Genomic DNA, 25,107 nt, shown 5'->3' on the forward strand with positions numbered 1-25,107 from the left:
AATTGCTATAAAAGGAGGGTGTAGCTAGCACAAAAGGGGGGAGCCATAAGCAAGAGCACTATGCTATAGCTTGAGAAGCCAAGCTCAACCTCTCTAGAAGGAGCTCTTGAGTGGAAGCTCATTGTCTTATGCATGTGCATGTGTTGTAATAGGAGATTAGCAAGGGAACTCTATGCCATTGTAAGAGAGAGAGTGATCACTCAATTGAGAGTAGGAAATCTATCATTTCTCCTACTAGTGTAAGCCCAACATTTGCTGAATCAAGGAGGGTGGATTTGGACTAAACTTGGATACTTTGTCTCTCTTCCCACGTGAAGTAATGGACAACAATGATGTGTAAGTGTCTTGGTGTTTTTTTTGTTAAGTTCTTGATAGCTTGTCTCTAGTGTTGTCATCAATTTAGCCATAAATCCCACATACTGTAAGAGGGCGACAGGGTGGAGAGGACTCCCCTGGCCTTAAGACAGTGAGTGGGGTGGCTTTTCTTGTGATGTGTTGTGGTGTAATTTACTCAAGCTATATTGAACAAATACTAATATCACTTTGATTGGTCATGATAGATTTGTAAGAAGGTATTAGTGCAACAAACACCCCCTCCCCCTTCTCTCTCTTTCTTACATATATAATTGTGTTTACTTGATCATTGCCGATACGTTTCAAAGCAGCCCGAGCACTATCTCTCTCTCTCTCTCTCTCTCTCTCTCTCTCTCTCTCTCTCTCTCTCTCTCTCTCTCTCTCTCTCTCTCTCTCTCTCTCTCTACGCGTCCTAGTTCGCATCCAAAACTAGGTGGTGCCCCAAATTTGTGTAGGGTTAGGTTGCGGGTCTGTGTGTGTGTTTGTTGTTTTTCCAACCCCAACCCAATTGAGCAGCACGGGAGCCTTGAAGGGTGTCTAGAGGTTGCTCTTCTTGTTGCCCACCCCGGACCGCTTCAACATCAACTCGTGTTGGGTCAAAAACCTCCATATCCTAAACATAATGCAGTGCCTGTAAAGTACATGCTTTCAGAGGGAGTCATAGATGAACAAGCACTACTACTTGTTACACCCTATGCTGAGCCTAGTCCATCCACAATAATGATAGAAGGAGATTGGTATAATTCACATCCACCACCAATGGAAGAACCTGTGACTTATCCTACACCAGATATTGCACTGATATACTATGTAGCTAATGAAGGTGTTAGACTTCCTATGGTAACACCCATGATTAAGCCAAGTACTGGAAACTGTCACAACTGTGGTGCAGATAATTGCTAGAAAAATGAATACCCAGAGCCTCACAAGAACATTAATGTAGTTGAAGTTTCTGTATGCAATGTTGCAAAAAGGGAGGACACTTCCTTGAAGATTGTCCTAAAAATCCTTTAAACAAGGATAAAACAGTAGTGAACATAGTCCAAGTGATACCTAGTAGCTCATCTGTGAGTGGACCGATTGTCCCAATCAAGGTAATCACCAGAGCCCAGGCTATAAAAAAAAACATAACTCCTCTGATGATTCAGAGAATACTAAAATTTTCTCTCAAAAGACCAAGAGAAGCAGAAGCAAAAGGTATGAGATGAGACAACAAAAAAAAGGGCTGATATCGAGGAGAAAGCAAAGAAACTATTCTAGGAAAAAGTGAAAGAAATTGGAAGTGAAATCAAGGAAACACCAATGAAATCTGGAGGATCAATTTTGGTAGACAGAATTTTTGAGCCAATTAATGCAGCCTTGGAAGCTTACCGAGCGGGACTTAAAGTAGGCCAAAACATGGAAAACAAATGGCAAAACTATCCTTCTCCAGATATGGAATCAACTGAGCTTGAAGCTTATCAAAATTTGGGAAGAATTACTCAAGAGATGATGGAGAAACAAAAACCAAGCTTGAAAGTATGGAAAAACCTAAGGAGCTTGTGGTAGGAACCAATAAATAAAAATCCAAAGTGGTGGTAGAATCCCACCTTGAAACTAAAGAGCTAGAACTCATAGTGACTGACACTGAAGATGCCTTAGATGGAATTCCATTAGTAGAAGAAGAGTGGTTAGTACACTTATGGGAAAAATTTAGAGAGATGAATGATGGGAGCCTAACTTTGAAGTCAACTCCTATAGAGTAAGTTTGGTTAGACAATCTACCTCCTGATATGGACATGGATGTATAATCCTTGTATGAGGATTGTGGTTCGGAAGATTCAGGAATGTCTAAACCAATGACTCTGAAAACATTACCCTCGTACTTGGGAGATAACGAAGATGAATTCATAGTATGTAAAACCACTCAAGTAAAGAGAGCGAAACGGACCCTAGAGGTAGACAACATTCATGCAATCATGTCTACATCCATTCAATGCACTCTTACTTTAGGAGGACTGTTAAAAATCAGACCATATTTATGGAATGATCTACAAAAAAACTCTAAAGAAGGTGGGGATAACAAGGCTAATCGTGAAAATTTTGGAAAAGTTGAAACATGAAATGGATAACAAAGAGATTTGATCCATTTCAATGAACAAAGTCGAAGAATACTACAAGAAGAAGAAGAAAAAATAACTCTTCCAGTGAGATATAATGATATAGAAACCTTGGCAATACTGGATAGCTGGGCAGGCATAGCCATAGCCACGAAAGCAGTATGGGAATCATGGGGGACAACCAGCCATTGAAAAAACTCAAATGAAATTGTAGTTGGCTGATAGACATATCGACAAACCCTTAGGACTGCTTGAAAAGGTGATAGTTAGCTCCTGTGGGATTGATTCTCAACATACCTTTGCAATAGTGGACTTTGGAAAGAAACTCAATTATGAAATCATCTTGGGAAGACCTTTCATGCGACAAGTACAACTTATCAAGGATTGGGGAAATAGTTATCTGTACTTGAAGCAAGTGAGATCAATAACAAGGGTTAATCGAAAGGATCACACTTATAGAGATGTCATGAGAATGCCCATACAAGAATTTGACTCAGTCTCTTCGGCTAAAACTAAGCTTTCATTTTGGTTCAACAAAGAAACACCTATTTGGATGTGCGGAGCCTCAAAAAATAGGAGCTTAAAATGAGAAGAATGTATCGTAGAAAGGGATTGCACAGACGAAGCCTATGCACCTAAACCCTTTCCAGAGTCGTTTGAGCCATTTGACTGGACTCAAATTTTAGCAACAATGGATGTATGTGTAAATACGTCTATGCCTACTCAATTTTGCGATGAGAACGGCTATGACATAATTCCCATACAAATTATCTCAACCCTTCACATTGAAGACAAAATTGAAGAATCCAAGGATGATGAAAGCTCAACAAGTCTTTTCAGTCCCCTACTATGATGCCAAAGATGAGCTAGAAGAACACTGCTACCTCAGATGATTCGGTGTCAGAAAAATAATATGTGAGAGCTAAACTACTCATGAAAGGAGGGGGGGAAAAGTTTTTTGACTTTCCAAACCAAAAATCGAGAAGACAAAAATGGTATAGAAGAAAAAGAGACACGAGAAACTTGAAAGCTAGACCTATGCCACCAGTCTCCAGTAGAACACAGTTTCTGATGCAGATAGATGCACATGACTGTGTCAAAGACAAAGTCACTGGTAGATATTCTTTAAACAAAAAGAGAGAATTATCAAAAACATCAAGAAAAACGAGGAAGGAAACTCAAGCAAAACCTAAATACCAGGACAAGAATTTAACCATGACACAAGTTGAACGAAGAAAGAAGTATCAGGAGTTGAAGAAAGCTCTAAAGGAGATATATACAACTGAAATGGAAACCACTGAGGAGGATGATAAAGATCTAATGAGTGTTCCATCCCATTACAATAAATATACTCTCCAAGACCAAAAAATCATAGTCAAACAACTTGTCACGGAACTACGAAAATAGGGTGAGTCCTACGAAGGATCTCAAAACGCAAAAAAGATAGATTTGGTTGAGCTAGAAGAAGAGCCTAGACCTGCCTACATTGCAAACGACATGATGGAAGACAAAAAACAGTTTTTGATCATCTTACTGAAATAATACCGAGATATCTTTGCTTGGTCTTATAAGGATCTCAAGGGTGTTGATCCAGAAATCTGTTAACATACCATACCAATGAGAGATGATGTGAAACCAAGCAGACAAAGACCATACAGTTATAATTAATTTATTAGAAAGATCAAAGAAGAGATAGAAAAGCTAAAGGAGGCTGAATTCATTTATGAAATTTAACACACAAATTGGGTGTCTCCAATTGTGGTAGTACCCAAGAAAAATAAAAAATTACGAGTGTGTGTCAATCTCAAGAAAGTGAATGCAGCTACCATTAGAGACAAATTTCCTCTTCCAGTCACTGAGCATGTTTTAAAACGAGTTGTAGGAAAAGAAGCTTATAGCTTTTTAGATGGCTTTTTGGGATACAATCAACTTTTGGTTGACCCCAAAGATCAGCATAAACCTACCTTTGTTATTGAATGGGGTATTTGTGCCTATCGAGTTATGCATTTTGGGTTAACTAATGCTCCATCCACCTTTAAAAGATTAATGAGCCATGCTTTTAAAGAATATGTTTGGAATTTCTTGGAAGTATATATGGATGATTTATGTGTACATTCATCAATCCGGGCTAATCATTTTGAACACCTCAAAAAGGTATTCGAAAAATGTAGACTTTATAGGATTTGCTTAAATCCTGAAAAGTACACATTTATGGGTAGACAAGGAAAAAATCTTGTACATATAGGGTCTAAAAATGGCATAGCTACTGACATGGACAAAATTCATGTTATTGCTGATTTGCCTAGATCGACAACAGTCAAAAGGGTTCAAGCTTTGATGGGACATTATGGATATTACAGACGGCTCATTTACATGTACACTATAATTGCAAAATCTATGTATAGCCTGATTACACACTTTGAATGGACTGATGAGTGTGAAGAATCCTTCATGAATCTTAAGCAAGCTCTCACTTTAGCCCCAATATTGAAAGCACTACATTGAAATAAGATATTCCACATACATGTAGATGCTTCCATTTTTTCTTTTGGGTGTATCCTAGCTCAACCAGGAGACGAGAAAACTGATTTTTCTATTTCTTATGCTAGTAGACAGTTGAATATGGCAGAGAAAAACTAGGAAAACTACACAACCACAGAAAGGGAAGGATTTGGAATGATCTATGCCGTAAAAAAATATAGACATTACCTATTAGCTAACAAATTTGTGTTCTTTGTGGACCAACAAGCCTTATTCTAGTTGATCAGCAAGCCATGCAACACAAGAAGAATAGTGATGGAATTTGATTTCACTGTAGTGGTAAAAAAGGGCACCACTCATCAAAAAGCAAATCATTTGTCAAGGATTATATCAGGAGAACCACCCAAAGGGGTAGACAATGATCTACCAAATGCATATCGGTTCTCCGTGGAAATGATACCTCGTTGGTCGGAAAATATGATATCATTGATGACCATAGCTCAAGTGGATTTGCAAATACAACTTTCTATTACAATTAGATTAATTAAGCAATTAGCTATGTATCAATTACTAGCTGGAAGGTTGTACAAAAGAAATCGGTATGAAATATTGTTTTTGTGCATTAATCCTGAAGAGAACATCCAGTACCTAAGTCAAGCACATATTACCATAGTAGGAATTCACTTTATAGAAGACTAAACTATGCAACGAATCTTGAGACTTGAAGTATTTTGGCTAACTATGAGGAGGGATGTTCACTCTTTTGTAAAACAATGTCCTCAATGCCAAAAACAAGCACCCACACCTCATGTGACATTGTTCCAAATATCACTTGTTCCTAAGTGGAGTAACTATCTAGTTACTTACTTATCAAGTCAAACATTTCCAGAGGATATGAGTAAACGCCACCAAAGAGCAATTGAAACTGAAGCAAGATACTATGATCTTATTGGAAGCCAATTATATTGAAAAGAAAAGGATCAACATTTGTGTCTTTGTGAAATGAAGACGAATATTTTCCCATTATAGAACAGGCACATGCTGGATTAGCTAGAGGTTACTTTTCTAGTGAGACCACCACAAGAGCAATCTTAATGGAAGGCATATGGTGGCCAATACTTTTTATAGACTCCAAAGAATATGTTCAAAGGTGTGATGCATGTCAATGAGCTAAAATGCCAACCCTTGTAGATAGCATGTCCTTAAGACCAATGATGGGGGCAAGAGATTTTGCAAAATGGGGTATAGACTTTGTTGGGCCAATACAGCCACCTGCTTATAGAACCCAAACTCAATATATCATTGTAGCTATGGACTATTTGACCAAGTGAGCCAAAGCTGAAGCAACTCAAAAGAATGATGCCAGAACCACAACCGCATTCTTATATGAGATGGTGTTCACAAGATATGGACTGCCACTAGAAATTGTTTTAGTGATAGGGGAGCTCATTTTCTCAATGAGGTAATTGAGTATCTACTTAATAGATTTATGGTAACCCATAACAAATTGGCTCCCTATCATCCCAAGCAAGTGGACAAGTTGAGAATATGAATACAATTCTTAGCTCCGCATTGACTAAAGTGGGTAGTTCAAGACGGAAAGATTGGGAAATGAATCTCCATGCTGCTCTATGGGCTTATAGAGTTTCATTCAAGACGGTTTTAAATGCTACACCCTTTAGCCTTGTTTATGGTCTTGATGCCATACTACCAATAGAATTTCTATTGCCGACACTAAAGGTAGCTAAGGATGTTGAATGGACTGGACATGAATTGTCAGAGAGTCTTGAAGATTTAGAAAAGCTTGATAAGCAACGGCTAATTGTTGTAGCTCACATCTATGCAAAAAAGCGGAAACAAAAATTGTTTTTTGATTCCATCTAGTTACAAAAATCTTCAAAAAAGGGGACTTAGTTTTAGTCTATTCCCTTAATCAACACATTCCCAAGTTTAAGAAAAAGAAAAACGGACCATTTATCATTGAAGATGTATCTCCAAGTGGAGAAGTTAAGTTGTCCACCCTAGATGGTGAACCAATGGCTAATTGGATTAGTGGATTCCGTTTAAAGAAGTACAATTCGCCACTAACCAATGAATTGCTAGAAAAGATGCATGCAACAAATCAAAGAAAGATAAAATGACATCAGGTTATTGATGAATCTCATGACGAAGCTTGGCTTTTGAGTACTCAAAAGGAAAGATGCTCTCCAAAATCAACAAATACCTATTTCCATCAACACTGTTGAATAGATGAACGACTAAGGGAATTACAGAAGGATTCAATGTCAACGAATGATGGATGGCTAGATGGAATGGACCTTCACATCAAAGTACAGTTGAACAATCATAGCACAAATGCATTGGTCGATACAGGAGCTCGGGTAAATGCAGTCGGTTATTCCACGTACAAGAAAGCAACAAGTCAGTCTTTGACAGCAGGAATATCGACTATTAAAGGATGCAACAAGAACCCATCACCGGCATTGGGAGTAGTCAACTTAAATGTGATAGTACATGGATGTTCATGCCCTCATCAATTTGTATGCTTACCAGATGAACACATGAATAAAACAATGATTCTTGAAATCTCATGGATGCGGACGTACAAGGCTGTACCAAATTGGGATACCAATCATCTCAAGCTATCACCTAAAGACAGACAACTCATTGTTCCAATTGCACCAAGCAAGGAGGAATGGAAAAAATGTTACCAGTAGAGCAAAACACAAAGCAATCAATCTTCTCCATCCTATAGACAAGCAAATGCTACAAGTAGCATGCAAGGAGTCGGGAAAATTGGGGTACCAAAAGCATAGCTTAAGGACAAGCCGATTCAAATTTGGGTGCCCAAAACATCATCTATTGTACCAAAGAAGGTTCCAAAGTCCAAAACACAAAGAGCAACATCTTTGAGTAGGGAACCTAGAACAAAATAGATTTGGAAGAAAAAGGAGCACTTATCTTCTCCGCAAACTGTAAAACTAATAAGGCAGTGAAGAGTTAAGTCTCAAAAGACTCAATCATAACATTCGGACCAAAGCAAACCAAGAATGTCGGATAAACTCTCGACAACCACCACTATTGATACCGACAGCTCAGGAAATCAGCGTACCAAAGCATCCTGATGGTACAATAAAGCAGAGAGCACATAAGGTACAAGATTTTCTCTTTGGAAGATGGCAATAGAAAACCTCGACATCATAAATCCTTGAGTTAATTACTCAAGACCCAACACTTGCACATCATAATGGTTTGAATTGCATTGATCTTCAAAGCGCCCTCCATCATGTGTCCTCCCCCCGCCTTCCTTGCTTTGGCCACTAGTGATATCGCTAGTGGGCACCTCCTTTGCAACTGGCGTCCCGTCTTGCTCATGGCCGAGCTTCCCTGCGCCTTGCAAAGGCCTTCTCATTCGCTTGCGACAGCCCCTCTGACTCCCTTATGCCGCCAAAGACCCAGTCCCTTGCTCCACCAGATGGCGTTTATCCCATGCAATCTGTAGTGCCGCCCATAGCAGCTTGGATTTTTTAATATATAAAAAACAAAAATGCCATCCTTGCCTAGCTTCCTAAGCGAAGAAGTCCCATTGATTGCTGTCATGTTGAACTCGGCATTCCCTTGCCCAAATCTCAAGCTCGTGCATGGTCATGATCCCGTCCCTATCAAAAGCCAACCCCCGCAATGATTCTCTGCCAAGGATATTTCCGCCAAAAAATGATGAGCGTCATGGTTGTGCCACTTCAAACTTGCTAGGATGCTCCATTCTCAACCTGCCATGCACCTCCCTTTGGCACATAAATACCTTCAAGCTAGCTGACCTTGATGTCCAACTCGGCAAAGACATCATAGCACCTTTCGCCTTATAAGACTTGAGAACCATGAATGACCTATACAATGCCGCATTTGGCATACACATCCCAATTGCATTTGCTGCTATCCTCATCTAACACATGGTCAAGCATTTCCCCGTCAGGCTACTGATTTTCACACCGCTGCTACTGGCACTTCCATGGGTCGACACAGTTTGGGTGCACCATCATTTCCCACCCCCTTGTTGAGCATTTATGCTCAACCATAGAAGTATTTAGATAAAATAAGTATGTATAGAGAGAATGTTATAAGATAGATACATAGAGTGCATAAGAGAAAAATGATATAATGGCTATATAAATTGGATAGAGATAAAGAGAAGAGTGTTTGCTGCGTCATCGTCCAGGATCAAATGGAAAGCTCGAAGCTTCCCCGAGCATGGTGTAGTGTCCACCTAGATCAAAAGTAAAGCATTGGCCATGGTCATCCATCTGTAAAGCATGCATATTTAAGCCTCTCTTTGCATGTGCAATCCCAAAAACAGGCCACCTCGATAGCTCTTTATAGCATGGATTTATAGCAGCCTGCATGCATGTGCTTTCATGCCCATTATAAGCATATTTATGATCACTTGAAGCATTGGTACAATAAGCCGCTATCATGTCATCTCCTACAAAACCCTCCATAGTATAATCCACCTCAAAAAAGCCTTGCAACTGATACAAAGATACCTGTAAATCAACATCCAATAACACATGTATCCACATAATCATTTAAAATAGCAAAACCCCGCAATTTGCCGCCACCTACTGCATAGCCAAGGAAACATGTTTGCTTTGCATACTTGAATCCAAATCTTCTATAATAGGCTCTGAAATCAACTCCTCGTACCCTAAAGTATGAAGTGCTCGAGCTTCAACATGTCCTTCAAACACATCATCACTAACAAGGTTGGTGGCACCTTCTTCTCTACATGGAGCCTCTCTCTTATAGGTTGCACCTGCATCGGTTTCCATAGAGTCATCTGTCGGAGCTAGCTCTCCATGGCTACACACCACGTCTAAAACTTCAAAGTGCACCTCGACATGCCCATCAAGGCAAAGTTACCCCACCCCCTGCATAGATAAATTAATTTGACATACCGCTGCTTCTGTTTCTAGCTCTTGCGAGTCATCCTCAAAAACTTGCTCTTCAATTAGGTCTGATGCACAATCAAACCATATTTCTTCCTCAAGTAAGAACTCACCACCACAAGACACAAGAGAAGGCTTCTCCATTGGCAGGTTCACACAAAGCATCTCCACACTTGCATTATGTTGGCTGATAGGCAACTTGTATACATCTTTCATCTCTTCCTCCACATGAAAAACATCATAAGTTTCATACCTAGAAGACATGGATTTTGTCTCCCATGTAGTGTCTGCATCCAAAGCACTACTAGAGCTATGAGAACTATCGGACTCCTTTTTTGAACTTGTCGATTCTTGCACCTCTACTATCATTCTTGCTCGTGGTTCTGGAACCAACACTTCTTCATCAAGGCCTTTTATCACCTCGTCCTCTTGAGCAAGTAAGCTAGCTGGCACTCTGAATTTGCCTCTGTATCTTTTGACACCTCAATGCCACTTGTTCTACCCTCCTCTAGCCTGGCATCAAATTCACATGCTTTGATCAAATGCATATCAATAAAAGAAGGAGCTTTTACCTCTTGAGGCTCATCCATCTGCTTGAGCTTAGGTCTACTGGCTGCCGTGATTGTAGACTGTAGCAATCCTACCTCTATCTTCTTCTTCATCTTTGGACTCTTTGCTCTGGCAAATTTGACAGCTTCATCAAAGGTCCTTGGATCTTCATAGTCCACTCTCTCACGAATGTAGGGATGCAAGCAAGATAGAAACCTTTCCAGTTTAAAATATCCCACCTTGGTTTCTTGAGTAGCATCCGCAAAATCCCCCCAATAAGCTTCAAATCTATCAACAAAGGCATTGAAATTTGCACTTACGTCCTACTGCAAACCTTTGATCTTTGCATCTGCTTTTGGAGACGAAATCACCTTTCGATACCTTTGTAGAAATTGCTCTTGAAATCCAATCCAATTCTGCTTGTGTGCATCTTCTAAACCATCAACCAAGCTTTTGCTTTACCTTGCAACACCAAAGGTAGAGTATGGACCTTTGCTTCATCACCTGGCATCCGCAGTACTGTCAGCATAAATAGCTCAAGATCGGCAATCCATTCATCTGCATCTTCATCTCCTTTGAACACAGGACCAAATTCCTGCTTCATCTTCATTCACGAACACTTGGTCAAGAAGCAATCAGTGGGTCCTCACTGGGGGCACCACAAAATGGGAAGGGGGAAATGAGAAAACCACCAACACACAATCTGAAAGCCTCTCTATAGCCCAAGGATTTCACAGCACCCCTATCCCCTAATAAACACACACACAAAGACCTGATCTGCTAATAGCTGTTGTCCGTGCCCAAACCGGACCAACCCTAACTGTATACACCCAGTCGCAAAGCATGAAATCAATTATCTTGACCTTTGACCCTTGATAGCACCATACACTCACATATAAGTAGTCCCAATACCCACAGACACCCCAAGATCATTGGCTCACCCCAACTTTTTATCCTCAAGGCATGTACACAGCCATATAAATAGCACTCACTCACTCATCATTACACCATAAAAGGGTGTACCCAACATACCCTTAGACTACACAAGAACCATTCAGATACACAACATACACGTAGACATGAGAGCGAGAGAGAGATAAAAAATATTCATTTAAATATCAAGTTATGCCGATGTAGACGTAACTTTCCACATGTGTGACTTGTCACGTCACTTGTGTCGATTCCAAAACAGATACGAAGGGGAGCTTGTAGCCTATAAACACTCAACCTCCCCTCTTCACCTTGGCCTCCTTCTTATGCAAGGTCACTTGAAGCTTCTCTTTGGATTCTCAATTAGCCCACCTTGTTCTTACCAGCCCGGCACCTACAGTCCTCAAGTTTCTCAAGCCATGATGGCTTTCTTCCATGCAAAATAGCCCTTGGCGGCTTTCTTGATCCCTTGCCAAGGCTCCCTCGGAGCTTCCCCTTCAAAAGAATGGCTACTCCTTCATACACATGGCCGCCCGTTGCTTCGCATGACACCAGGAGTTTTAGACACGTTCTCATGATATGAAAATAGGGTAGAATGTGTGTTTTCATAGTCATAAAGATCAAGTTCAATCACAATTTAGAAACTTTAAAATGAATCTTTTAGTTCCTTCATAAAAATGCTTGTTCTAAAGTTAGAAATATTCCCTTGACGTTTCATTCTTAGAAACATCATTGCATTGTGAGAAAGTAATTCATACGATGAGAAAAATTTACGATCATTACTATTTTTCATTTAAAATTCTAAGTAAGAAAACCTACTTTACATGGTTAGAAAGTAAACTTTTCATGGCTAAGTGACTAACATGAGAAAAATTCATAAGACCTTTCTAAGATAATAAAGTCATTTTCTCACAACATAAACATCATATTCTCATCATCGCAAGAAAAATTTCATTATGATGATACAATTTTGCTATTTTTATGATTAAAATAATTTTCTCTATTTAAAATTATACTCTTGAATAATATACTAGCTAGGATAAATGGGGCCATATTAACAACCTTTACGGTGGTGCCGAGCGAAAAACGTGGTTGCTACATGATTTTGATGACTTTGTGCCCAAAAGGCCAATGAGACAAAGGTCATGTTGCTACAAAGATTTGGGCCATGATGGCGTCTTTACAAACATGGACGACAAAAAGCAAAAATTTTCTCGTGAAAAATAAAGGGGTTCAAGATGCAAGACAAGCATAGGCTTATTCACGGATGCGGACTCATGTGGACTCGAGCCTGCTCTCAACCAATAAGAGGTTGATTTAGCTCTCAAAAACCATCCCACCAAATAGCACTCGATGTCTTAGAATTGGTGCTTTTATTTAAGTTGTTTTAAGCCCTGTCCGTTTTCCTACAAGGGACCATCCCATTATTAGCCCCCGTACCCTAAAATTATATATTTTGATACCAAAAAAGTCAGTTTCTCTCTCACACCTTTCTATCACCCAAGTGTGGTAGATTGGTAATGCCACTTCCCTCTTGAATAACAATCTCTCTCACACACACCTTTCTATCACCTAAATGTGTGGTAGATTGGTAATGCCATTTCCCACTTGAATAACAGGTCTTGAGTTCAACTCTCATCGCATCGGATAGATCTTTAAGGTCTCTTGGGATAGTTTCCCACGACGTTAAAATACTCTTCTTCTTCTCTCTCTCTCTCTCTCTCTCTCTCTCTCTCTCTCTCTCTCTCTCACACACACACACACACACACACATGCTTTTATGGATTATGTATGTATTTCCTCAAAACCATCTTACATATTCTACCTATCTAAACAAAATCTCCTAAGACCTAAAAATTGTTCAATAATATGAGCACTCTTTACTTTTCATAAGATTCTTCAGTACACCATTTAACATCTTACAAGATAAAGAAACCAAAAGTGAAACACAATTTTACAGAAGTACGTTAAGTTTGATTGGTAATTTAAAGCAATATATATTGTAAAACATTTACCGTAACAAAGTTGGAAGATATACCATAAAACTGAAATCAACATTATAACTATCTTTCAATTCCAACATCAATTCTTACTATGAATTGATTAAGATAAAACAATCACGTCTTGAGTGGCAACAAGCCCTATCCGTTGATTTACATGTACCTTTCCCAATGCAATTACCCAAGAAACTAATGTGTCCAACATGACAATCTTTGATGTAGACCCTTGTACATCCACAAAATGTACATTGTTTGCTTCTTGTATTAGCTTCACCTTAGAAGATAGGCTTCCATACATGGCATCCACATCATTTTTCCCTAAGTACTTCATGACAATTGCTTCCTTGTCCTCCTTTGTAAGGACATCTAAATCAACACTACTCTTGCTTTTGATGTCACCCTAATAAACACCCAAAGAAGTAATTATTTTTGTACAAATTGAAGATAGCAACCAAGTAAATAAACACATAAATAACAATACTAAACACAAATCAAATCACACCCCTGTGTAAAAAAAGATAACTTCCATACTTGAGCATCTCTATGTCTTTCTTGTCTCACTTTCTGTTTTAGTGTTGTTTGCTTTGTAATGTCAATATTTACAATCAAAGACATTTGTGTAAGCTTAACCTTCAACTTTCAAGCAAAACACTTATAATCAAAGCTCCATAATACACTACAAAAGTAATTCTTGTTACATAAGTTTACTTAAAGAAGAAACCTCTAAAACTTTGAGCGTTTAAGTATAAATTCATAAATGTAATACTCAAAAGGAGTGAGAATTCAGCTTATATGTATAAGCATGCACAAGTGGCAATTTACTATAGCATGCATGAGCACCTCATTTATAAACGCACTAAAAATATATCCTTCATACAAGTCAAGTCTCAAAAAACCAAGGTAAAAAGCCATAAAGATAACTCCAATTTCAATCTCTATATCTAGAAGGAGCTTCCACAAGACGTCCACGTCTTCTTCTTACAATGGATACTTGTGATTCCTGCAAAAAATTGGATAACTTGCAAAACATTCCTTATACAAAACAATCTATATTCAACTTAAAGAGAATGAGCAATCACCTTAGTATCTTGTTTGGAACTTTGAAGACCCTTGTTGTTAGCATTTGTGATATCACTCAACGCCCACAATTAAACATTACTTTAATCCACTTGCACTTGAAAACCAAAGAAACAAACTCAATCTACAAGTAGAAACCTTTTTCTTCACACTCTTTTCAAGCTCTTTTGAATTTGTCCTCTTTTTGGAGCTACCTTCAACCTACATGTGACATGTGACAAGACTCAAGTAGAGAGTTGCCTTGTATTTAAATACATACGATTCTAAATTTTGATGTATACAATAAGATAGAATTCTTTCGAGGTTAGAGTTTAAGTGAAAAAACTTTTTCCTCAAATTTTCGTCTACTTCAATGTCCTACAAGATTCAAAGCAAGAAATCGTGTAAAGTTCCAAGACACTTTACATAGATGTACATACTCTTCAACATACATTCTCAAAATCACTAGAAGCTTTAATTTCTTGAGCTGCACTCTCATCATCTTCTTTCGTCTTGAAGGCCTCTTTTTTGCAAAGTGTTGCTTGTCTTCCGAGATTAGAAGTCATATCAATCTATCAAAGAGAAATAAAAACACACGATGTTGAAAGAAACTAAGACAATAAATCAACCCAAATAAGCATATTGTAATTCATGATTGCATGCATGCTACACATTACCGAGTGATATTCATGAACTAGCTCATCGACTAGGATGTTTGATCTTCCAATTTGCTTCTCCATAACTTTTGAAGTATTGGCAAACTTAGCATTGTCGTCGTTGACAACATTCTCTTCACAAGTCCTTGAAGCTATGAGTGCACACGGAGACGTGATACTCATTTGACCATGAGTGAAGTGATCGTCCTAAATAAAGGAACAAGAGTTTGACAAGTAACTAGATAAGCAAAACAATATAAGAGTAAACATATTATTGCTTTTCACATTATAATAAGAGATAGAAACCACTTGAAACACGTATCTCATTATTTTGCAAATGAGGGAAGCTCTCTTTCTCATTCTCATTAATGCTCGGTTCATCAAAAGCCTAGACAAATAGCATTCTCATTAATGCTCGGTTCATCAAAAGCCTAGACAAATAGCATTATCACCATCTTTAATATAAGATTATCCTCGCACAACAAACTCTTTTGCAAAGCACTTATAACAACTAGCTTTGTCCAAGAAAACAATGAAATCAAGATCTGTAAGCTAAAGTGCAATACCTCTTTGATTGTTACACTTTCATAGCTCGACATTTTTTCTTCACTTTCGCTCAAGCCGGTCAATATCTAAACATTAAACACTTTGCATTCATGTCTAACATGTGAGATGTATCTAATGGTTTAAAGCAAGTAGAAAATTGCTCTTGCTTTGTGCAATATCCTACCTACCCTCTCATGGACGATGCAATGTACAAATGTAATTTTACACATTTAGAAACAATGAACTTTGGCAAGCTGCATACTACTTGAGTAGCACTTCCCATAATCAACAACTACATGTATTATTACCTCCTCCTTTTCAAGTTTGTCAATATTGGCATCACTTAAACATACACATGTTTCATTATTTTCCTGTAACATATCAAAATGAAAGTATTTATTATATCAAAATGTAGTTTTAATTAACATTCCATTATGAATATTTTTCCATTGCATATACAACATAATGCCAAAGCACTTCAAGTTGCAAGCATAGGTGATAGTCTTGATAGACATCTTCACGTCAAGGGCCTTTTGGTATGAGTTTAAAACCAAAGATAGAATGCAATGCAACATTTGTAGCACTTACAATGAGAACAAATATAGGAAAACACATGTCTAGAAACAAACGTATCTGCATAAATTTGCATGTGAGATCAGCCTCAACAGACCAGTTGATTCCCCAGTTGAGGGTGCCTATACCACAACCACCTTGGCCTTGAGAGCCTCATCAATAGCTAGTGTGAGGTTCCAACGATGGGACCAATGGTGGATTTTGAATTAGGAGCCGCATGAGATCTGAGAATTGCCACATTAGAAGCCTGCCACATATTTGATTTTAGGAATTGACAGATATGTGGGAGAGTGGTGAAGGAAGCTGGCTAGGAGGAGGGAAGGAGGCTGCGATTCCCAGCCAACCAAAACTCAACCATTTAGGTCCTGCCAAGGCTATCAATCCTGTCCTCTCCCCTATCCAACTTATAGTTGAGGCCTTTAAAGTCTCTCCATTTAGAAACCTTTTTAGGCTTTCTTTCGGAAACCAATGATTTGCAAACAAAAGTAAAGTAAATGCCAATCTAGCAAGGTGGGGCAAACCTCTGAAGGGTGGTTGGGACTCCGTGCACATGTGTAAGCTTGAAAGAGAAGCGAAGAGAGAGAGAGATTGTGACAAGGAACAACTTCATCATCATATACAAGATGTGTACAAGGAGGAAGCCAAACGCTTCTTGTTGTTGCGCTTCTCCCCTTTGCCTGCCCTTGCCATTACTAAACCTCACCCCCCTCCCCCCTTGTTTGCACTGCCAACCTCTCACCTCCTCCCTGTGCGGTGTCGTACAACGCCCCCCGCTGTCTGCTGCTTGTGCCCCCTTGTTGCTACATGTTCCCCTCCCTCACGCTGCCATTCCCCTCCCACCCTGCTTATCACAGGCTTGGGCACCCCAAGTCGAGAAATCCGACATGACACACGAGAGAACCACTTAAAATACTTTACAACTTTAAAAACTTGAGTCGACACGGCCCGGCGTAGTTCCGTGCCCAGAGATCTTGGCCCCAAAACCTGGCGTCCCTTTCGGTATTTTTTTATTATATTAATGCTTGAGCAAAGTAAAATTACTGAAAGGGGTCCTCTGCTCTCAGACTCCGCGTCCAGATGCTCTGAAGAGTGAGGCCCCTTGGGCTTTATTTATTCTTACAAGGGATGCCCCAAAAGCAGTAAACTCAAAAGCAAATTATCCCAAAAGCAACTTGGTTCAAAAATTGCCAGATAAAACATTAGTGTAAATTTCAAAAATCCGTACAAGCCACATCATCAGCCAGCGCAAAAAGCTGGATTCCGTACAATCTGCCACGTTAGCCTACCAGCACGTTTTGTAGGATTCCATATTGCTGCCTGTCAGTGCATTTCGCATGCGTCCGTACTACCAGCTATCAACCAACGTCCGTATTGTCCTCTGCTCTTGGGTGGTCATGCCACATCACCATCTCCATGTGTGTGTGTGTGTGTGTGTGTGTGTGTGTGTGGGCTTGCTTTATTTTAATGCCTTTATGTCACTTGGGTCCCATCGGACGGGGTCTCATAAGTTGGTGGGAACTTCTTCCGCTTCTTCTTCTTCTGTTGTTCTTGCTTCTTAGGGTTTAGGCCCCTCGGCCGGGATTTGCAAGTTGGTGGGAACTTCTTCCGCTTCTTCTTCTTCTGTTGTTCCTGCTTCTTAGGGTTTAGGCCCCTCAGCCGGGATTTGTAGGTTGGCTCCGTTCTTCTGTGACTTGATTGTCACGTGACACATCCAACCCTATGTGTCCGTGGACAAGCTACAGCATGATCAGGGTTCAATCACTCCAGTCAGTCTAGATTAGAAGTGATCTGGCACTTTTGTGAGTCTATTCGTAGGCCGTGCATGCCCAGTGACTTAGTGTAGATGCATATCCTCTGGTTGCACACAACATGATCATCAATATTTCCATCAGAATCCATTAGAATCAGTTAGGGGAATTTTTCCAATGCATTTAGCCTATTTTCCCTATTTTTGACATTTTCACTTATTATTTTTAAGTGACTTCCCAACAAAAGTAGGTAGGGCAATTTTGCTAAGAAAATATATAAGCAAACCCAAGTTAGCACTTTCTGGCAGAAGAAGCAGCAGGAGCTCCCCGCTCAACAGGCATCTTCTCAACAAGAACCCCGCAGTACCCTCAGCATCCCTTGGCGTTTTTGGTTTTCCCTCATCGCCCACACTCAGCCCTAGAGTTTTTGCAGATCGCTGGCACCTCCCCCTGACCTGGCGTTTCCAGTTTACCACCATCGCCAGCACTTCCCAGATTTGCCTAGCATTTTTGCTAACGATTCCCAGATCTGCCAGCGTTCTCATTTTCAGCCTTAAGTGCAGCAAATGCAGTAGCGTTTTCAGCCTTAAGAATAGCAGCAGATTCAGCCCTAAGCACCTGCAGGTACCCCCATTTTCAGCATCCCAAAAACGCAGCAAACCAACGTTTTTTAGCAGTCTAAAATCAGCCCCAAAATTCAGCAGATAGAAGACCACAGATTTCAGCCCTAAAGTCGTCGTCGTCATCCCCGTCGTCGTCATCCCCGTCGTCGTCACCGACATAGTCCCAGGTTGCATCAGTCCATTGCATCGTCATTGTACCACTTTGTGCAATCAATAGTAGACCACTCTCGCCGACGAGAGTGGGGCCTTCGGAGGAGGGTTTTACAACGTCTCTGGTGTCGTATCTCTCTTCTCTCTCTATCTCTCAGTCTCATTCACTTGCACGCACAGTGTCCATTCACTTTGTTTGTGATCATAGCACTTTCCATTAAGAACGGAAGGCTCTCCCTTCCATAAGAACTAAAAGGAACCTTGAGCACAGTTCGGAGCACTCATCTTGAGCAAAGCGCAAACAATCATTCCGTTGCACCTAACATTGACACGTCAGGAGTTTGTGACATCCCCCCTTCTTGAAAGAAAGTAATCGTCCGCGATTATAGAGCAAATCTGCAGAACACCTCAAGTTAGCTCAAAAATTTCCGAGAGACATTTCGAGGGACAATCTGAGGGTGAACTCTTCAACTTTTGACAAATTGGGCACTTGTGGACATAGTCATACACATCCTTCCTTAATTTAGGCCGAAAGAATGACCTCTCAAAGCTTCTCCAAAGTACTGTTGATACCTCGATGACCCCCAACAAGTAAATCAAGAGCACCATGAAGGAGAGCCGCTCTTTGTTTTGTTGTGATGCAAAGGCGACCCCTGTATAAGAGCCAACCGTCCTGAAGAGTGTAATAACCTGGTTCTCCTGCCAAGGCCAAATTGTAGAGTGTGCTAAACTCAACGGAGTCACGATACTCCGCTTTCATGCTATCCAAGTCCATGCCCTAAATCTCCAAGATTGTGGCTGACTAGATGGCCTCTACTATGTTAGACTTCCAGCTAAGAGCATCTACAATTGGGTTGTGCTTGCCAAGCATATACTCTATCATGCCACCGAACCGTTGAAAGATGTGTCTTGACAATCGCTCCAATCAGCACTAGGCATGTTCTAAAGCCATTTGAGGGCTTGATGGTATGTTTTAACTGTGAGCTCTCTACCATAAATAAAGTGCTTACAATGTTTGAAAGCCGAAACGATTGCGAACAAATCCTTGTCGTAAATGTCATGCGAAGCACATAGAAATAGCTGACAAGATCTAGCTTTATGCTCTTCACAAATCCTTTACACCCGATGGGGTCCCAACCAACCCTCTCAAGGGCCCCCACACCGTTGCCGATGTGGTATTTGCTTTTGATTGCAATGATGGAATGTACACAAATGTTACTTGTATACAAGACTCTAGACTCTGAGAATGGGGAAGATGGCACCAATAACTCTCCGAAATGGAATACCTCCGGGGCTGATGTGAATTGTTGATGTTGCGACTCGATGGAGAGGCCAGGAATGCACCGGGAATTGCCGGGCTGAATTGGCCTCACCAATTGAAGAGGCAAACCTAGCTGAGATCTGGACTGGTATTGGAGCAGGGAATGGCTCCTGATGTGGCCCAATGATGGCTGCAAAACAGGCTGAGAATTGCCTGATTTGGATGAGGAAGAATGTCCTCCGAGATGGGGAATTGGAGGAAAATGAGAGGGGAATGGGGCAGCCACGAATGGGCTGCCAATAGTGACCTCAATGGGAGATGGAAAGCTGAGATGGCTCCCAATGTGCAGCCGGTGAATGGGCTGCAATGAGGGGCTTCAATTGGCATTCCGTAGGGCGATGAAGGCCAGCCAGGAGGGGCGCCTATGGCTGCTGAGATGGATCGCCTACTGGTTGCTGAAACGCCATGGGAAAAGGCAGGAAACGCAGATCGCCAACTGCTCGAGAAAACGCAGCTTTCAACCCTTTTGAAAACGCCAACCATGAGCCATAAAAGAGGGCACCCAAACTTCTGGGAAATGGAGGGGCATGCATCCTTTAAATAGGCAAGGGGTTTTCCTTTTATATTTTAGGAAGGGGATGCATAAATCGAGATTTGACAAAACCAAATCCCTAAAAATAAATAATGCACATTTATGCCAACCTTGGGACCAATCTAGTCCCTACCTAGTGACCCAGTGATCTGATGGACTTAGGAATTCAACCACAATTGTCGCCCAAGAAGCTTCTAACTTCATGACCATTCTTCAAATCGGGCCAATCACGTATAGTCTAAGTCTTGGCCGGGTCCATTTGTACTCCTGCTGTGGTGAGACGACGTGTCCCAAAAAGTGTATCTCCGGTAAGAAAAATTCAATCTTCTTGGCATTGATTACTAACTTGTGATCTCGCAATGCCTGAAAGACCTGTAGCAGATGTTGTCTATGTTCTGCCTCATCCTTGGAGAAGACTATAATGTCATCAAAGAAAATGCCAACAAAAGATCTGTACTCTCTGAAAATCCTATCCATCATTCGGTTAAAAGTCGATGGAGCATTGGTAAGGCCAAAAGGCATCACCAAAAATTCATATAAACTGAAGCTCGTCCGAAAAGCTGTCTCGTAGACATCTCCCGACGCAATTCGGATCTGATGATATGCGCTTTTCAAATCGGTCCTGTTGAAACAAGAGGATCCCTGAATATCATCGATCCTGGGAATCGAAAATCTGTTTTTGATGGTGATTTTATTGAGAGCTCTATAATCAATGCACATTCTCCAAGATCCGTCTTTCTTTAAAACCAACAACTACGGAGAGCAGTAGGTTGAAGTACTCGGGTGGATAAGACCCTTTTCCAAAAGGTCTTTCACTTGTTCATAATCTCTTCATTTTGGGCTCAACTCACACATTAAGGTGGCCGGTTCGGTGGTGTGCTTCTAGGTATCAGATCAATAGTATGATCCTCACGACGAGATGATGGCAACTCGCCTGGTAGGCCCTCTGAAAAGCAATCGGCATGAGTGTGGAGAAAAATCTTGGCATTCTTTATTAAGGTCAAAACATAGTCGACCTTCAATCATCATTCAGTTCTCTCTAGAAAATCGAGTAAAGAAACTGAATTTCATCAAGTACAATCTCTTTGCCCTTCATTTGTCAAAGTCGCTTTCTCAGCTCGATAGTCAACCATGGTGTTGTTCTTGTGGTACCAAGGGATTTTGAGGAGAATGTCACAACCTTCCTAAGGGCATTACGTAGAAGTCCTCGTGCCCTAAATAACCCTGACATTGCAAACAAAGTTTGCCAATGATTGGTGTAATGGCAACATCCCATCCGGATGCCCCGAGAACTTCCTCCGCCAATGGCCTCAGCCTGTCAGGTGTAATTCCAAGTCGAGCCACCAATTTAAGTGAAAAGAAGTTGGCCTTGGCTCCTCCATCAAAGAAAATAAGGGCTTCCTGATCTTTCACTTTGCCCTAAGTACGGCAAAGTTTTGTACTTTCATCCATCTGATTCGGATCGGGCCCCATGCAATGTGGTACCAGTTTTGTTTTCATCTGCCTTTTCTGCCACGTTCCTCTGCTGCTCTAGAACTCTCTGGCCTATCTTCAGTCTATTGTGCTATGCCTTTTGGGACACTTTACGGAGATGTGTCCAAATTCCCCGCAACCAAAACACTTCCCCTCTTTGAGATAGATAGCCCTTTCTCTAAGAGTCAGTCGAGGACGTGTATCTTTCTTTTCTTTGTCATGGGAACTCTTTCTCTTTCTAATTTCATTATGAGAGATCTGTTGGTTCTCTGAGTCAAGATCTCATCAGTGGGGTAAGTCAAGTTTCCCAAATGTATCGCAAAACCCCATTTCGCATGACCCATCAATTCTTGAATAGAATTCGATTTTTGTTCCAGGCAGTAGTCTCGGAACTCTGTAGGGAGTCCGCAGCAATACGCTCAATCTGTATAAAAGAGACCTTCATAAATGAAGAGGTTGGTAAAAAAGAGTTCCAAAATGTAAGGTGCACCGGAATAAATGTTGTATTTTCTCAAGATTAGTGATCTTTACTACTCAAGGTTCCTTTTAGTTCTTAGGGAAAGAGAGAGCTTTCCGTCTGTAGAGTGTTGTGGTCACGAACAAAGTGAGTGGATTGTGCGTGCAAGTGAATGAGACTGAGAGAAGGAGAGAGAAGAGATACAACACAGAGAGGTTGTAAAACCCTCCTCCGAAGGCCCCACTCTCGTCGGCAAGAGTCGTCTATTCTTTGATTGCACAAAGGTGTACAATGCATATGCAATGGACAGATGCAAGTTGGACTATGCCGATGACGACGACGGTGATGACGACGACAAATCGATGGTGGCTGAAATCTGTAGGCTTGTAATCGTTGAATTCGGGGAATGTTTTGGTGGCTGAAAATGACTGTTTTGGCTGCGTTTTTGTGGCTGAAAATGGGGGATCAATCTGCAACTGAATGGTGGCAGATCGGCTAATGTTCTACTGCTGAAAACCTGCGTTTTCTGCTGCAGTATGGCTGAGAATCAAAAACGCTGAGGTTTCTTGCTGCTGGTCAAAAACGCCAGGCAGCTCTGCACTTGAAAACCAAAAACGCTGGTATGCTTGACTTGCTGATCTGCTAGCGTTAGCATACTGCTGAAACGCTGGGAAATTCAGCAATGTTGGCATTAGCAAAAACGCTAAGGGCTGGGCTGATGCTGAGGTTCAAAACGCTTGAGATTGGTGTGGTTCTGTCGTGGGAAAAACACCGAGGTTGGCTGATCTACTGCTCGGACTGTCGCCAGAAGAAGGGGAGAACTTCAGGGCGAGGATACTCTATGAAAAACGCCAAGGTGATGGGAGGTATGGCGATGGGGGGTCATGAGGGGGAGGTACTGCTGAGAAGTTGCCTGTTGAGCGGGAAGCTCGTGCTGCCTCTTCTGCCAAAAAGTATGAACTTTGGTTTGCTTATATATTAACTTAGCAAAATCGCCCTACCTACTTTTGTTGGAAAGTCACTTAAAAATAATAAGTGAAAATCCCAATAAATAGGAAAATAGGCTATATGCACTGGAAAATTCCCCTAACTGATGCTAATGGATTCTGATGGGAATTCCGATGATCATGATATGTGCAACCGAAGGATATGCATCTATGTAAGTGACTGGGCATGCACGGTCTACGAATAGACTCACAAAAGTGCCAGATCACTGCTAATCTAGACTTGATCGGACTGACTGAGCCCTGTTGTGGTGTAGCTTGTCCACGGACATATAGGGTTGGGATGTGTCACGTGACATCCCCTCCTTTTCAAAGCGAGGTACTGGTACCGAACTGTATGGCGTCGAGGGAGATCGCCAACAGCATCCGGAATCCTGGAAGGGACTCTTCGCCGGCCCACTGAGATGTGTGGGTCGTGCGGTACTTGAACTTCATAAAGATCTGCAACGCTTGCTTCTTTGGGCCGCGCCGAAAGCGACACAAAGTCTTCTGAATCTCCTTTGATGCTTCAACTTCGTCGAGTATCCTGATTCTTTCGTCTTCAAGAATCTCCATGGCTGAAAATTCCTGAAACCATCTCCAACACAAAACCATGAACATACCCATTTCATGTAAAGTGAAGGAAAAAAATCTTGTCTTCGCTAAAGACTGTGTATGCAATGTAGATGAACATAGAGACGGAGTGACAACCCGTTCATCAAACACATGCAAACAATGCGGTCGAATCTTTTCTGTATGATCGAAATCAATCAACTGTGGCAAATCACCATGGAAATGCCCATGCTTGGTGCTCATACAATCATGTGCTCTTTCGAAAGCTGTGTCATGCCAAGGAAGAAACATGAAATGTGACTTCCTGACATACAAACTTTTCAACTTTTCACGAACAATCCGCATACATTCGTGCTCATCCATGAGAGAATGTGCTCAACATACCATATGTCATGCCTAGAAAAAGGGATCACATAACGATGCTGACTAAAATACAGGAAACCTTCACGAATGAAACACTCTAACAATGCGTGCGTATCAATCATGCGAACACATAATACTTCCTGTGAGGGTTCCTTGGACCAAGGCTCGAGAGCCAAGATCGGTTCGTCTTGAATGATCGACTCGTCCTATGGGGATTCTTTGGACCCCGACTCGAAAGCCAAGATCGGATCTTCGTGATTGATCGAATCTACAACGAGGTTAGCTTTGCTAGGAAAAGCATCCACTAACACATCATCCTTGTGAACAATCACATCTTGTTCATACAATTCATCATGCTTGTCTTTATCATCCAAATCATCATGCAAATCATGGTCAATCAAATCATCATCATGCTTCACACAATCATGCAAATCCTGTGTGTCATGTTGTGGAGAAAGAGAGACTGAGAGAATCTCCTTATCCCGAATCCTTTCAACCTTGTCCTGCATATTAGCAATGAGAGATGGAGAAGGAGAAGTATCCACTCCGTGAAAGACAGTAGGAGAATCACTTTTGGCATTGAGAGTTAAAGTGCTAGCCTCCCAATCAAAGAGAGGGTTTATTTCAAGGAACCATTTCATGCCTAAAATCATATCACATCCTGAGAGAGGAGAAACAACAAATCTTCTAGTGAAGG

At 41.0% G+C, this 25,107-nt stretch overlaps 1 protein-coding gene across 1 annotated transcript in view; it reads right to left on the reverse strand.

The window, feature by feature from the left end:
- Nucleotides 1-14,269: 14,269 nt before the first annotated feature.
- Nucleotides 14,270-25,107, reverse strand: part of LOC147457706 (uncharacterized) — a 32,517-nt gene continuing 21,679 nt past the window's right edge. The window contains exons 3-8 of the mRNA XM_086512535.1: nucleotides 15,090-15,275; nucleotides 14,865-14,984; nucleotides 14,735-14,790; nucleotides 14,573-14,635; nucleotides 14,436-14,499; nucleotides 14,270-14,356 (exon numbers count right to left, since the gene is read on the reverse strand). Coding sequence (XP_086368661.1) covers nucleotides 14,285-14,356; nucleotides 14,436-14,499; nucleotides 14,573-14,635; nucleotides 14,735-14,790; nucleotides 14,865-14,984; nucleotides 15,090-15,275 — 561 coding nt within the window. The 3' untranslated portion in view covers nucleotides 14,270-14,284. The remainder of the gene's footprint in view (nucleotides 14,357-14,435; nucleotides 14,500-14,572; nucleotides 14,636-14,734; nucleotides 14,791-14,864; nucleotides 14,985-15,089; nucleotides 15,276-25,107) is intronic.

This window comes from Adiantum capillus-veneris, chromosome 5 (genome assembly GCF_014529385.1).
Source record: "Adiantum capillus-veneris isolate H3 chromosome 5, ASM1452938v2, whole genome shotgun sequence".
Taxonomy (NCBI): Eukaryota; Viridiplantae; Streptophyta; class Polypodiopsida; order Polypodiales; family Pteridaceae; genus Adiantum; species Adiantum capillus-veneris.